This window comes from Apodemus sylvaticus, chromosome 3, assembly GCF_947179515.1.
Source record: "Apodemus sylvaticus chromosome 3, mApoSyl1.1, whole genome shotgun sequence".
Lineage (NCBI taxonomy): Eukaryota > Metazoa > Chordata > Mammalia > Rodentia > Muridae > Apodemus > Apodemus sylvaticus.
This window is the reverse complement of record NC_067474.1, coordinates 46,388,489-46,404,245: the sequence shown is the minus strand read 5'-3', so window position 1 is coordinate 46,404,245 and position 15,757 is coordinate 46,388,489. Positions and strand designations below refer to the sequence as shown.

Genomic DNA, 15,757 nt, shown 5'->3' with positions numbered 1-15,757 from the left:
TAAGAAGAAATGGGTCTAACAGCAGTACACCCAAGGGACGCTGTAACACTACCTTCATTAAAGACAAGCTTCCCGGAGGTGTCAGACGTGTAACAACCAATGTACTCCTGAATATCTGTGTGTTCGTGATTGTTGATTCGCACACAGTGGTTTCCAGTAGCAGCAGCCAGCCACCGTATCAGACTTGTTTTACCAACTGATGTTTCTCCCTGGATCAGTACTGGATAGGTTCTGTAAAATATTAACCAACAGAGCAATTATAAAAAGAGAAGAGAAAAGCTAGATACCCATGCATCAAGAAGGTTCAATTATTTTGTTGTTTGAGGATTTCTCTCTGGCTAGTCTGAAACTTGCTATGTAGACCAGGATTGCCTTGACCTCACAGAGATCTGTCTGTCTCTGCCCCATCATGCTAGACTTAAGGGAATGCACCACCACGCCTGGCTGAACATATTGTTTTGTCAACTGCCATGCAAGTCTCAAACGTTATGTGAGATTACTTCAATTTTGAATAAATCGGTCAAGAATCTCCTGCCTGCCAAAGCTGGGGTTGGAGACAGGGTGGTGGTGGGGGCAGGATTAAAGGCTTGTATCCCATGCCCAGCCTTGAGATGCAATTCCAACATCTCTTGCAGGTCTTGTAAGAAAAAGCGGAGTTTACTGTTCATCACTTACTCAACAATAAGATATGTAAGTGTTAATCAACAAAATTACAAAGCAATATTACTTTCAATTTTCATTTTTGGATGTGTGTCCAGAACTGATTTTGGATCCTGTGGCACTACTTTTGGCAAGCTGTAAGCTATTAGATATGGGTGCTGGGACCCAGATTCTGAAAGAGCATCAAGCCCACTCAACCACTGAGCCACGTCTCCCGAAACACAACTTAAAAACCATCCAAGTAGTATCTTTACACCTTTCTCAGCAATCACACAAGTAGAAATACATCATAGGGCAATTGTTTTTTGAAAGAAATAATTCTGTTAGCCAGTAAGCACCAGTGAAGCTCTGTCTTTGTTTAAGAAACCAGGCTAAGTAACCACCATGCCTTTTACAGAAATTTCACAATACCAGAAATGAAAACCCACACATACCCAGCAGAAACCACTCGGGCAATGTCCCTCAGGTTCAGTTTAACAGAAGACGTCAGGACATATGTTTCATCTATTTTAGGCTCCTTGTCTCCAACTGAAATCCAGTAGCCTTCAACCTGAATAAGGCGGCCTCCTTTGGGTTCTGGAATAGGCTATTAAAAAAAAAAAAAAAAAGGACGCTGAGAAATGACTAGAGTCCTATGTCAACTTTGGCATTCTTTCCGAGGAGAGTAAAGTAGAAAATAAAGTACTTATCAAGAATACTTCTTTGCTCTGAGCACTTCCAACCAACCAACCAACCAACCAACCAACCAACCAACCAACCAACCAACCAACCAACCAAAGAAAGAAAAAAAAAACCTGTGAGCAAAACACAAAATTGCTGGGCAGTGGTGGCACCCGCCTTTAATCCCAGCACTTGGGAGGCAGAGGCAGGCGGATTTCTGAGTTCATCAAGGCCAGCCTGGTTCAAGGCCAGCCTGGTCTACAGAGTGTTCCAGGACAGCCAGGGCTACACAGAGAAACCCTGTCTCAAATCAAACCAAACCAAACCAAATCAAAAAACACAAAATTACTTCCGGGAATAAGAACATTTTTTTTCATATTGGTTTGAAAATTAAATGAGTAGAAAGGTTTAGGGAAAAAATGCAGAGATTAAAGTAATTTTAAACATATGGTTCAGCTTTCTCACCTAGCAAAAGGACCAATTTGATTTTTTTTTAAAAATACAAAAATACCTATCATTTTCCGCAAAACTGGTCCAGTACTATAATGAAGGAAGAGGTTTTACACTGGTAGATTCTGGATCACTTGGAAGACACAAACTGACCCTGTATAGAAACTGATCCTTTATGAGTATGCTGGTTCTTAATATATTAACTTTATACAACCTAGAGATAACTGAACGGAAGGTACCTCAATTAAACTAGAACATTTTCTTGTTTGATGATTAGAGTGGGAGGACCTAGCCCACTGTGAGTGATGGTCTTGTTGGAGGTGTGCCACTGGGTGTTCGCTATGAGGTTTCAAAAGCCCATGCCAGGCGGAATTCTCTATTTTTGATTACTTTCTATGGTTCAGATTATAAAGCTCTCAGTTTTCCTTCCAACACTATGTATGCCTTTGTGCCTCCCACAATCATCATTATAGACTAACTCTAAAGTTGTAAGCAAGATTGCAAGTAAATGTTTACTTTTATAAAGATTGCTTTGGATATGGTGTCTCTTTACAGCAATAGAGCAAAGAGAAATCACAATGACTGACTGGCAATTAAAAAAAATATGTTTAAGAAATGGGTAGGCTAAATAAAAAGCTAGGTTAAAGACAGGACACACAGGCCTAACAACCTGATTCAAATCTCAGAACCTATGTGGCAATGCTCATTTGTGACGCTAGAACACTTACAGAAATGAGAAGGGCTGACAGGAGATCAGCCAGAAGCATACGAGACAACTAGCCTGGAGTACTCAACACAAAAGTAGAAACAGCGAGCCCCTCCCTCAGCTCAGGAGGGCCCACTGAAGCTACCCCGTGAACATGGCGTACATATTGTGGCTCTTGTGTATTTGCACTCACACACAAAGTTCATTAACTAGTTTTTTTTTTTCAAGGAAAGTTAGGGTTGGGAATACAGCTCAAGGCTAAAGTGCTTGCCAACATGATTGAGATCCTAAGTTTGATCCCAGTAGTTCCCTGACTCCAATCAGGAAAGCTACATAGTAATATCCTTGTGTAAAAGCCTCACATATACAAAATATGTATCAGAATTTACCACAATGAATCAACAAGCTCACTAGAATTTAAACATATAAGAAAATGAATACATAGATACATATTTTTGGAAATGGTTATATATAAAATTTAAATTGTGAGCAAAATCAATTGAAATTTTTACCATCTTAGACATATACTACTGGAACATGGTCCAAGAATGGAGTCATGTGAAAAGAATTTTGAGTGTTTCTGAGAAAACTACAAGAAAATAAGAGTCTTGTAAGTTCTTCAAAACATGGAATTGTTCTAGGAATGTGTAGGAATCTCCTACCAGGTATAGCAGATGAGAGTGAATTTACACCAGATTATTCATTACAACTGGATATTTTTATTTGTTTATATGACTGTGGAAAAACACGCTTTTGATTATGGCTTGTCCTTGTGAGTGTACACTTAAGAGACTCTTTTCAGCTCTCAAAGTATAAGCTACCTGATGCTCTGAATAAAGTCGGCTATTGCGTGAGGTTTAGTCCACCTCAGTGTTAGGCTCCATTCCCCCGGGTCTCACTCACTACCAGTGGCATGGTGACAATACACATCTGTACTCTTTTAAAATTTCTTGCAACAAGGACCTGGCAAGATGGCTTTAGAGATTAAAGATACTGACTTCTCTTCTAGGACTCAGGTTCAATTCTTCTATTCTTAGCACCTCTGTGGTGGTTCAGAGCTCACTAAGTCTAAGGGATCCAATTCCCTCTTCTGGCCTCCGTATGCCAGGCACAAGTGTTCCATAGTCAACACATGCAGGCACATGGAATAAAGGAAAAAGAGTTTTCCTCAAACAGCCAAAATCGTGATTAATTCAGCATATATATAAAATCACAAGTTGAAAGTTGAAGAACAAACCTGTTTCAGTAGACTTTTGACATTGCCAGAAATAATGTGTTGGCAGATGAGCTTCTGAACTATGGGGTGTGATGTCCGATCAAGCTGTGTTAGGAATCCCAAACAAAAGCCCTAGAAAGAAAACATAAACAGATGAACCCAGCCTAGCCTTCTATAACAGTCCAATTTATTTCAGGATTAAAATTTAGCCTCCTGGAGCTACTTTTTTTTTTTCTCCTAGGACAACTTTTTTTGTTTTTGTGTTTTTGAGACAGGGTTTCTGTGTAGCCCTGGCTGTCCTGGAACTTGCTCCGAAGACCAGGTTGGCTGTGAACTCGGAAATCTGCCTGTCTCTGCTGGGATTCAAGGTGTATGCTACCACCGGCTTCCCCAGAATAACTTTTAATGTGGTACAGTGGAAGAGAAACGAGCAGGGCAGCCCTCCCCTGAAGTGTTAAGAGACAATCTCACGGCAAGCACAGGCACACGTGTGCTTGCGTCCCTACCCCTCCCGTTTCCAGTGAGCGCATCTACCGGCTTGTAAGTCAGTCAGTACAAACACCTCATAGAGTGAGCGTGGGATGCTGCCACACGGGTTGGATGCTGCAAACCGGAGAGCTCTGCAGAGGGTCCGAAGGCTGTAGTGAGGCCTGTGGCCAGTTCCATCTACCAATCTGCTCCCAGACTCTTTCCGCAAAGCAGTGTAGAAGCTACAAAGGGGGTGAAGTTTGGGCAGTTTTATTAAATTGTAAATATTTTTCTGCTGTTTCAAACTCCAAAGGCTATTTTCCTTTTTCCTCTTTTTGAGATGGGGTTTGTTTCACTGTGTAGCTTTGGCAGTCCTGGAACTAGCTCTATAGATCAGGCTGGTCTTGAACTCACAGAGATCATATAATCTAAAGTGTATCTTTCAAACACCTTAATAAGTATCCTTGAAAATCAGGAAATGCAACATCCTACACTTCACTGGCCAAAAGGAACCAATGGAGTGAAACTTGTGACTTGAAAAGGTTGACTCATATGCAGTGTGCCAGAGTAGGCTTTACCTGAGGGGCAAATGAAGAACTATACACAGGAAACAGAATTCATGAGACTTCAAAGAACACAGCTCTATCTTCAGTAATGTCAAACTGTTACAGGGACATGATGTCTACACTGTTAATACTAATGTCCTTCACAAGGTAGAAAACTGAAATATGATCTCCATACTGTCAAGTTTTGTGACTGGTGATCAGCTGTATGCCCACATGAAACCGAACATGAATCACAGATAAAGTCCAAGCCCCTGTAGAAATACAAGACATTTGTTCTTAAACAAATGTCAGCCAACGCTACAGAGTGCCTGCTAGCATACACAAGACCCTGGGTCTGATATCCAGCACAACCAAAGGTTCAGGGGTAGGGTAAGGAATAAGCTATAAAATTCTAAGCGAAAAGCTAATGTCCTATTTCAACCCCTTCCTATCCCACACTGCCTTCTGGAGGAGAGTGATTTGCTCAAAACTACCAAATAGTTTCCAGCTTTGTGGGTCAAAACGGCACCTTAGACTGTATATGGTCTGCAATACATGAGAAAGAGACACAAAGTATCAACCCACACCACAGTTTAATAGCTTACACATGCAAGTCTCTTAATTCTAAACATGATTCAATTTACAACAATAGCAAATTAACTTCTCGTTTCTGCTAACTATTGTTAGTTACTATGGAAATTTTAAGTAGGAAAGAGACAAAGCAAAAGACAAATAAAAGAATAATTTACTATTTAGGAATTCAAGTACTAAGCTGTGAATATATACAGAATTAATCAAGCAAACTGTACCTATTTATTTTCACAGGCATTGATTCTTAGTAGTGTAAGTAATTTTTCTTTCATTCAGCTTTTGTTTTAAGGTTCATTTATTTTATGTATGTGAGCACACTGCCAATCTCTTCAGACACACCAGAAGAGGTCAGAGGTCACAATGTTACAGACAGTTGTGAGCCACCACGTGGTTGCTGGGAATTGAACTCAGCACCTTTGGAAGAACAGTCAGTGCTCTTTGCTGGTGAGCCATTTCCAGCCCAAGTAATTTGGTTAAGAAACTTTCAGAGTATTCATGTAAGATTTCCATTTTAAAGCAAATCCTTCTACTAGTTTTCTTCACTCAGAAGGGAATCATGAGAATGTGTATCTGCATGGAATGGGTCTTTTATGTTCAGAGGTAATTGTAACGACAAGCAAAGGACAACCTACTTCACAATTCCTTGCACAGTGCTCTTGCTCACACTCAGTCCTTTCAGATAATCCACAATAAGAATCTGTAAGTCTTCTTTACTTTCTAATTCTTCTACATACAGTTCTGTGAACCTGTAAGAAAATGATCGTTTATAAGAAATTAGTTAGTAAGTCCTACATCATTCTCTGAGGTAGCGGTTCTCAAACTATAGGGAGTGACCCCTTTTGGGAGAACAAACCTTTCATAAAGGTTGCCTAAGATCATTAGAATACATGAACATTTACATTATGAATCATAAAAGTAGCAGAATTCTAGTTATGGAGCAGCAACAAAAATAACTTTATGGTTGGGGTTACCACAACATGGGGAACTGTATTAAAGGGTCCCAGCATTAGGAAAGCTGAGAACCACTGCTCTAGGGTCTAGCCTGGTGAGTCTCCTTTGGAGTCAACCTGTAGACTTCCACCAGGCTTCTCCCATGTCACCTTTAACCTATACAGTCAGCCAGACCTACCCCCCCACACTGCAGGACTGGACAAAGAAGCACACCCTGTATACCAGCCAGTCCTCTATGCCTATCTGATGTCATTCTTCCCAAGTCATTTGTGAGCTCCAGGTCCACTCACCCATACATTGTCTCTTCTGTCTATATCAGACAGAGAACTAACAACATGTATAGATCTCACCACAAAAGTAACAACATAAGAGATCAAGACAGTATCTTAGCTCCGAACCTACCAGTCCTATAGAGATGAAGCAAAAGATTCAGAATTTAAATGAACAATCATAAATTTGATCAAAAATTCAAGGAGTTTAAAGAAGAAAAGGGAAAGAATAGGAGGAGGAAAAAGTTCTGAGTGAAGCCCATGGAAACAGACAGACACAGAAGGCCGACCAAAGCGATGAAGACAATATAGAACTTGAGAACAAAATTCAATTGTGAGATATAAATTCCTCTGATGAGGAATTGAAAAAACAAACAAAACACACCCCCAATAGCCTCGCTGGAATGCCCCCTCAAAAATTTTTGACAAGTAGAAGCAAGCAGATGACTTATTAGGATTCAAAGATCCTCAAAATAGAGGGATATGAAACATTTTAGAAACACAGGAAAGGAACACATAGGAAATGTGGAGCACCATGCATGACAAAAACAAACCTTCGAATTACAGACACAGATGAGGAAAAATCCCAATCAATGGCATATCACATTTTCAACAAGGTCAACGAAGAAAATGTGCCTAAAGTGAAGACACAATTCTACAAATACACAAAGCATACAGAACACTAAATGGACAATACAGGAAATAAAACACCCATAGCATATAATAGTTAAAACATTAAGCATTACATAACAAAGAAACTGTATCAAAAACTGCACGAGAGAGAAGATGCAAGTCAAGTCACTTATAAAAGAAAACCCACCAAAATAAAAGCTGATCTTTCAATGAAAACTTTGAATAGCCTGGAACAAGGCATTCCAAGTCATAAAAGACTAAGATGGCTAACCCACAGAAACACCAAGCAAAAACACCTGCCAGAACTGAAAGAGAAAGAAAATCTTTTTACAGTATAGGTATACACACTTACATCCCAAAACTAAAGCCAGGAGAATGCACGGAGCGGTCCTTGGGCTGCAGAGAGGAATGAGCACTAGGGAGGGAGCGGCGAGCTTGAGAAAAGCACTAAATACACAACACCTTCACAAACACCAGCCCCACCTCCACGAACTCCCGCCTACCTCCACGAACACTGGCCTTACCACCAAAACCAGTAACATGATAACAACTTATACACATATTTCAACACTAGCTTCAATGGCCTCAATTCTCCAATCAAAAGATACATATAGGCTGACTGAAGGGATCTAAAGAGAATATTTGTCTATATGTGGTCTATAAAAAACACTTTAGTTGTAAAGAGTAATATAAACAAAAGTGTTCCAATGAAATGGGGCTGTAATGAAGTAGGCATCACTATTCTGATACCTGACAAAGCAGAATCATACCAACTGAAATGAATCAGAAGTGACGAAGAGGGACATTTCATTCTACTCAAGGCAACAAGTAACTAAGAAGGTATTACTATCCTATTATAAATGTAAAAGCAGTAGGGTGCTCAATTTGATTTAAAAAACAAAACCCTACTTCTGAATTTAAAGATAAACAGGTTGATCTTTTGAGTTCAAAGCCAGCTTAGTCTACATACCAAGTTCCAATATTGCCAGGGTTACACAGTGAGATCCTGTTTCAAGATAAACAATAATAACAATCCCCTGACCAGCCCCACACACCCATATTCCTACTCTCTCCGTCACATAATAAAAACTAAAATGGTATAGAAAAATTATCTTAATATATTTTCTAAAAAATATCCATAATATTCCCATTATTTTTTTAATAATGTAAATGGTAGATTGAACAGGCTTTCTAAAAACTTACTTTTGTGGCATGTACAGAGGACAGTGGTGTCACACTGTCCGTCATATTGCCACTATACACTCAGGCACCGCTTGCAGGAGCTAGGTTTCTCCTTCCAACATGTAGTTTCTAGACTGAACTCAGGTTCTCAGCTTGGTTACAAGTGCTTTTGCTTTCAAAGCCATTTTGCTGGCCCCTAATTTTCTTCAGTGACTCTTTCCAAACTTGAAACAACATAAATATTACTGACACTAAATCTCATTCTTGAGGATTAATATATAAAATGCCAAAACTAAGCTCTTAACTACAAATGAATTTTCCCTAGTAGCTAAAAGATGTTCTGTGTTCAACAAAGCCTACTAAGATCACAGTAACCACCAAAGAACTACGTACACAGCCTAGGATCAAGTCGTAGAAGTAGCATAAATAATAATAAACAGCAACAGAGAAGGGTTCTCCAATGTTCTAGACTTGCTGACATGCCTACAATTTATAAAAACAGAAATAACAAGGAAACCAAGATTCCTCTATCAGATATCAATAAATTTCAGCCACTGTTTGAAGTTTGGTTATGTTGATATTACCAATAAAAAAGGAAAACAAAGTTCTTACCTGTTTCTTATTCCTGGTGGGAGATTTCTTTTGCCCACATCAGTAGCTGGATTCATACATGCAAATAAACGAAAATCAGGGTGCCGAACCAGTGGCTCTATGAAGAGAAAATTAGAAAATTTTAACAACTTTCAGCAATCAAGTGATCTGCTAGAGGACCCAAGGGAAAAACAATTTAAACTCACAGAGCACAAGGACCTGTTCTATCATTAATGCCTTAATGGATCTTTTCAGACAGACAGACAGACAGACTGTAAATACATGCACTCACACAGAGACACATACTCTTTCTCATAGCTTGGTGTGTTTGATCACTTTTAATGTTTTTTTATTACACATTACCTGTATCGTATTTATTTGGACAGTGTCTGCATATCTACAACTTAATGCCTTAACAAATTGCCTCATTCTTTTTTACATACCCCATAGCTGCTAATTATATTTCAATATACTTCCAAGAACTTATACCTAAATAATAGATATCATTGGAAGACCCATGCAGTATGTCTAGCTAAAAGAATCTCACCTTTAACTGACCAAGACTTAGTAACAAGTTAAACCCCACGGAGATTAAATGCTACCTGTGTCTCCTCGATCAAGCAAAACCAGAGAGCCAGAAGATCCTTCAAGTAAGCCACTGAGACATTCCAGGGTTTCAGGAGCAGCCAGGTTAATCTCATCCAGTAAGATCCATTCTCCTTTCTTTATAGCCTGAGCTAAGGTACCCTGGAAGATAACATATTAAAGACTGTATTTCCAAAGAAGGCTCAGCAAAAGTAGTTACACAAGTGAGGTTAAGAATAACAAAGGCAAGGAGCCGGGCGATGGTGGCACTCGCCTGTAAATCCCAGCACTCTGGAAGGCACAGGCAGGCGGATTTCTGAGTTCCAGGCCAGCCTGGTCTACAGAGTGAGTTCCAGGACAGTCAGATACAGAGAAACCCTGTCTGGGGGGGTGGGGGTGGGGTGAAGAACAGAGGCAAGGGCATATTGTTTCCCACAATAAGCCAATACTGTAAGTGACAAATGACTACAGACAGTTGGCAGTGTTACTAGGCCATGTAAACTCTGTAAATGTTCAAAATGGTCAAGAAAGTATCTTTAAGCCTATAAGATGACAAAAACAAGAGTTATATGGATGGACAAACAAATGTACAACAAATTCAGATGATGGAAAATATCCAATTAGCTAAAAGCACCTGAGGAGGGGTGGGGTGGGGGTGGAGACACCCCTTGATCCCAGATCTGAGTTTCAGACTAAGGCTACATAGCAAGTCCCTGTCAAAAACAAACAAAAAAGCACCCCCCCCAAATCTTACTAATAAGATCTTACCCCAAAATTTTCAAATCAATTTACCACTTGTAATTCATAGTCTACCAGAGTGTGTATTTAAGAATATCAAAATGAATCTATTCAGTTCTACATCACTGATACTATATTTAATCAAGACAGTATTTGCCCACAGACTATATTTAATCAAGACAGTATTTGCCCACAGCAAATAGAAGTGGACCATGGCCTGGAATCAAATCAGGCACTGATTGGATCACATGCAATTCACACCCAAATGCAGATGTTCACATGGAAAACTATGCTGGAGCCTGTACTTGGTCCATTATACGAAAGAAAAGTAACAGACGACACTATCCTCAGTGCATATCCCTGGTGCTTGCTAAAGCCTTATACACTGGGACGAACACTGCTCCCCACCTTCTCACAGTGTTGTTTATTAAGTAGTTTCTGTCTTAAACAGCAGGCAAAACACAAAGACAATACAGAATAATAACCCTCCACAGACTGTTCTCCATCAAACCAACATTCATTAACCTCAATTATAAATAAAATACCTCCACAAATGCAAACAAAAGGGCATTTTCAGTCATTTTCATTTGTTGCTGGGCGTGGTTGAGTCTGAGGCCAAATGCTTCCCATTTCTCCTTTAGAAGTACTCCTAGGAAAGAATAAAGACATGACCTCACAGTTGAAGTGGAATAGTTTCCATCTAAAGTATTCCCATAGGCACATGTTTTCAGTGCACGTTCCCTGTGCAGAACTTTATTTTTAATTTAGTTTTGTTTTTCTTAATACTGTGTATATCAGGGTGGGCGCCCAGAGACCAGGGGTGTCAGAACGCCCTGGCGTTGCTCTTCACAGATGACACCTCAGTGAATAAAGGTCACAAGGCCTGACAACCTAGGCTCCACAGGCCCAGAGAGAACTGACTCCCAGCTGCTCTCTGCTGTCAGGACTACTCTGACAGGACCAACTATCATCGTATAGTCCTAATGCCACAGATGAGACTGCTCCTGCTTGGTACCACAGCTCCTTATCATGATAGACTAAAATTAATTTTAAAGCGCAAGCCAAATAAACCTTCTTTCCTTAAAGATGTCACATATTTTGGTTAAGTGATGCAAAAGTTTGTGAAGATGCTGCATATGGACACAGCACGACTCTCAAACAACCTTAAGACTTGTGCAACAAGAGTGTTAAGTAAGCATCGTAGACAAAGTGTAAGGAACTAAGTCTAAACACCCATAATGCTAACTCTGTGCTAGTCACCATTGGCTCACATGTACACACACTGTGCGATGCATTTCCTTAGAAGACTTTGAAGGAGCTCCTGCAGTTACCATTTCTTAGGGGAGGAAGCAATGTGAAGACAAGCACTCGCTTCCTGTGGAAGCCAGATGCTTCAGAGCACCTGTCATCCTAATTACTAGGCAGTCCCCAGCACCATCCATCCCCCCTATGAACTGTCTACAAGCAAAGCAGCAGGAGCTGCAAACCTGCCACCTTTGGCTGAAGAACTACAAAGTTCAACTTTTCTCTCACTTAGTGTCTTTCAGTCAATCTTACCTGGCTGGCTCTCCTTCACTTCTTTGGTAATAGCTGACTTTTGTACGTGCTGCATTAGTTTGAGGAGATCATGCCATCGTTTCTGCCTGTAGCAGGTCTGAATGTGTCCCAAAAAGGTAAAGTTTTGTTTTTTTGAAAATGTCTGTACAAATAGTTCCTCAAATGTCTCTCGTAAAGGCAACCAAATAAGCTTATGGTCCACTGGCTTGAACCTAGGGGGTGAGGGGGGGAGAGAGATAATTTTACAAATTCTTGAAGCAGAAAGTAGGAAACACAATGCAAACTACTCAAAGTCAGAGATATGGCAAAGAGCTCTGAGGACCTCAGCTGTGATCTACTGCAAGTGTATGACATATTTATGATGAAGAGTAAACATTTTAAGCACTAAGAAAAGCTTGAAATTTCTAATGGCCTGTAAAAGATAACGTCAGATATTTTACTGTCACTCATTTAAATAAATACATAAGGAAAAAAGCATGTTTCAGTCAGTTTCTAAGGATGGAAGATGGAGTCTGGTGGCTCAGGGGAAGCTGCCCTCAGCTTTAGTCAGAAGCACTTTGCAGAGAATGGTGGGTAAGAGGAGCTTCAGGCTTTCGCTCACTAGCACACTGACAAGCCTTTTCTAACTTCATTTATTCAATAGGAATCTATGGAGCACCTTTCATTTGTTAAGCTGTGAATCAGCCAATACCCAAGAGGTCCTGGTCTGATGTAGTTTATAACCTAATCAGAGAGATGACACAGAAAACATTTCCATATACCATCAGACAGTGGTTTAGGTACTATGGATTACACTAACTGTGGTAAAGAATCAATAGGGGCATCAATCAATGCAACACAGATACTCAAAGGAATCCAGCTAAAGGAAGAATACAAAAACAGACCTACACGCAACTGTTCATGCAAAGTGTTCAGCGTGTCTTTTGGAAATGGTATCTTAGGAGCAAGTTCAGAAATTTCTGCCAAACAGAATATGGGTCTAAAATATCTGCCCCCATCAAGGATACCAGCTACCTATAACATATACTGGGGCTATATTTAGGAACTCATCTTAAAATGGCTACAACAAAGGAGGACTTATCACACTGATAGAAACAGAAAAATAAGACAGAAAACAGCCCAGGCTAAATTATGAAAATGAACGACGCAGAAACAAAGAACCACAACGCCTTCCCTCAGGGTTGGCAGAGCGAGCTTGGCACCATCCATCCATCCATCCATCCATCCATCCATCCATCCATCCATCCCTTTTCAGTGTTATTTCTAAAAACGGTCTGAGCATGGCAAGCAAGTCAAGAGTAGCCATTTTATCTAAGTTTAATTTTTTTTCAGTCTTTTTCTTCTCTTCATTCTCAATTTCTCCAAAGAGAAATTTTCCCTCTTTACTAACTGGAATTATAAATGACTCTCAAGTTTCATGATAAATGGTCACATGCTCTGTGCTAAGTCACGTCCCTCCTGGGGGCGCCATCGGCTCCATCTACACCCCAGTCCCTGGTTCACAGAGTTTTTATGCTCTCCTCATCCTCACCCTCCTGGAAACTGGTTTTCTCTCTCACAAGTAATATAAAGGTAGGTGTGTCTGTGTGTCTGGTGTGTGTGGCCTACCAGAAGCACACTGCTTGCCCAACATCATCACAGCCCAGAGTCTGCTTTCTAAGAAGGGATTAATAACATTCATCATTTAAAATTAATAAAAAAACAAAGGCCTAGACAGGATATGGTGGCAGAGGCCCATAATCCCAGCATTTAGAATGTGGAAGCAGGAGAACCCAGTGTTTAAAGGAAGCCTGAGCTACATGGCAAAACTTTCTCTAAACAAACAAAAGCACCACTAACAAAAACTTACCAACAAAAGAACCAGAGCAACTACTTGCTGGAAACAAACTAGACTAGACTTAAAGAGAAAAAATAAAATAAAAAACAAAACCAAGAAACACAAAATGAAAGAAAGGAAGAAAAAAAACTTCTCAGATTTGGGAGGGAAGGGATGGGAAGTAGTAAGATAGGAAGAGTTAAGAGATCATCACACAAATACATAGGATTTTCAAAGAATAAAAATACTGTTTGGGAAAAAACACCCAAAGAGCACTGGAATAATATACATAAACAAAATTAAAAAACAATCAGAAAGCAACTTCAGTATAAATCTGAAAAGCTATAAAGTTCTTCATTTTAAAGTGTCTTTGCTGTAATAAATTTCTTTTACAACGACTTAAGATTTGTAAGCCACTTAGGCCTACTTACACTTTTAATACATGTTATATTTAAATACATTCAACATGAGTTATAAACCATGAAACTAATTACACATCATAGGAATAGGATATTACCATATCTCCCTGAGTATTACCAAATTTTGTTTATTTTTGGCCTTCTCATTTTATGCACAATGATTCTTAAACAATGTAGTCTATATTAAAAGACCGGATTTATACTAATTTCTGCATAGTACAGAAAATAAATTATGTTTCTTTTTTTTTTTTTCTGAGACAGGGTTTCTCTGTATAGCTCTGGCTGTCCTGGAACTCACTCGGTAGACCAGGCTGTCCTCGAACCCAGAAATCCGCCTGCCTCTGCCTCCCAAGTGCTGGGATTAAAGGCATGAGCCACCACTGCCAGGCAATTATGTTTCATTTTTAAGAAAATGTAGCATTTTCCTTTGGTAACGAAGGTAGTGCATTAAATAGAGAAAAAGATATCTTCTATTCATGAAACTGAAACTAAAACGAAATTGTAGTTTAGTATACACTGGCCCAAATGTTTTATTGCATGAGGGTAGAGTCATCCTTCTGCACATATGTGCAATGTACTAGAGGGTTAAACCCTCAGATCACTAAGGGGAAGGAAGACCAAACTAAAGTGCCCTCTTACCATGGCTGGCATAGCACTACCAGCTCCTGAAAGAGGACTCAGGCCATGATCAATGATGCAAGATCAATGCCATTTGTGTTAAGAATGTCCATTAGCTGCAAATTGCTGAAAACATATTTAACATATTTAGAACAAGTACATGGTATTATAAACATGTCTGGTTAAAAAACAGACCTGTAAAAGCAGTTATGTAGAACAAGGATTTAACACAAGCATTAGGTGACATACACATCTGCTTTCTTGAAACTTTCTCCTTCAAGAGCCTTTGAGCCAGGTCAAGTAGTACCAGCCTTTAATCCTAGCAAGAGCAGGTAGATCACTGAATTCAAAGCCAGCCTGGTCTACATGGTGAGCTACAGGCTAGCCAAAACTACAGAAAGTGAGACCCTGTTTTTGAAAACAAACAAACAATAAAGGTTTTATGAAATAAATACCTCTTTGAGCACAAGGACTTCAATTTAAGCTGTCACTTAAATTTAAGAGATAGGCAGTGAGATAGCTCAGTGCAGTGAGATAGCTCAGTGGGTAAAGGGGTTTGCTGCTTCTTCTGACAACCCCAGAACTCAGATGGTGAGAAAAAATGAATTCATGCAACTTGCCTTCATGTTGAAACAGACATGCAACTTCAAGCACACAGCAATAATTAATCTAACACGGTGCAGGGCAACCTGCCCGCTGTCTTCCACACGTGTGCTATGGCACTCATGCACTAACAGACCAGCCCGTTACTGAACTGCACACTGGGAACAGTTCCTGTACTCTGCAGAGGCAGAGCCAGGCAGGTGAGTTGGAGGTCATCTTGATCTATATAGTTAGCTCCAGACTAGCCAGACTACAGTGAGACCCTGATTCAAAAAACAAAGTGTAGTGTGATGGGGGAAGGAGATAGGTCTCTGCATAACCTCCAAGCAGAGTAGATTTGACTTCTGTAAGCACATGGCATTTCCCAACTCTAGCAGTGAACACAACATAGAATTTAAGTTGTATGTGAATGACACTTACCCTCCGAGCAAGTCTGCAGTGTCACTTTGTTGATTCATATTGACAACTCTCAAATGCTGGCCTTTAAGAAACAAAGGAA

At 39.9% G+C, this 15,757-nt stretch overlaps 1 protein-coding gene across 3 annotated transcripts in view; it reads right to left on the bottom strand.

Moving 5' to 3' along the window:
• Positions 1-15,757, bottom strand: part of Mdn1 (midasin AAA ATPase 1) — a 120,920-nt gene that overhangs the window by 78,948 nt on the left and 26,215 nt on the right. For all 3 annotated transcript variants that reach the window (XM_052176190.1, XM_052176192.1, XM_052176191.1), the window contains exons 15-24: positions 15,679-15,739; positions 11,803-12,014; positions 10,791-10,894; positions 9,525-9,669; positions 8,944-9,040; positions 5,929-6,042; positions 4,255-4,402; positions 3,714-3,824; positions 1,095-1,246; positions 53-231 (exon numbers count right to left, since the gene is read on the bottom strand). In XM_052176190.1, coding sequence (XP_052032150.1) covers positions 53-231; positions 1,095-1,246; positions 3,714-3,824; positions 4,255-4,402; positions 5,929-6,042; positions 8,944-9,040; positions 9,525-9,669; positions 10,791-10,894; positions 11,803-12,014; positions 15,679-15,739 — 1,323 coding nt within the window. The remainder of the gene's footprint in view (positions 1-52; positions 232-1,094; positions 1,247-3,713; positions 3,825-4,254; positions 4,403-5,928; positions 6,043-8,943; positions 9,041-9,524; positions 9,670-10,790; positions 10,895-11,802; positions 12,015-15,678; positions 15,740-15,757) is intronic.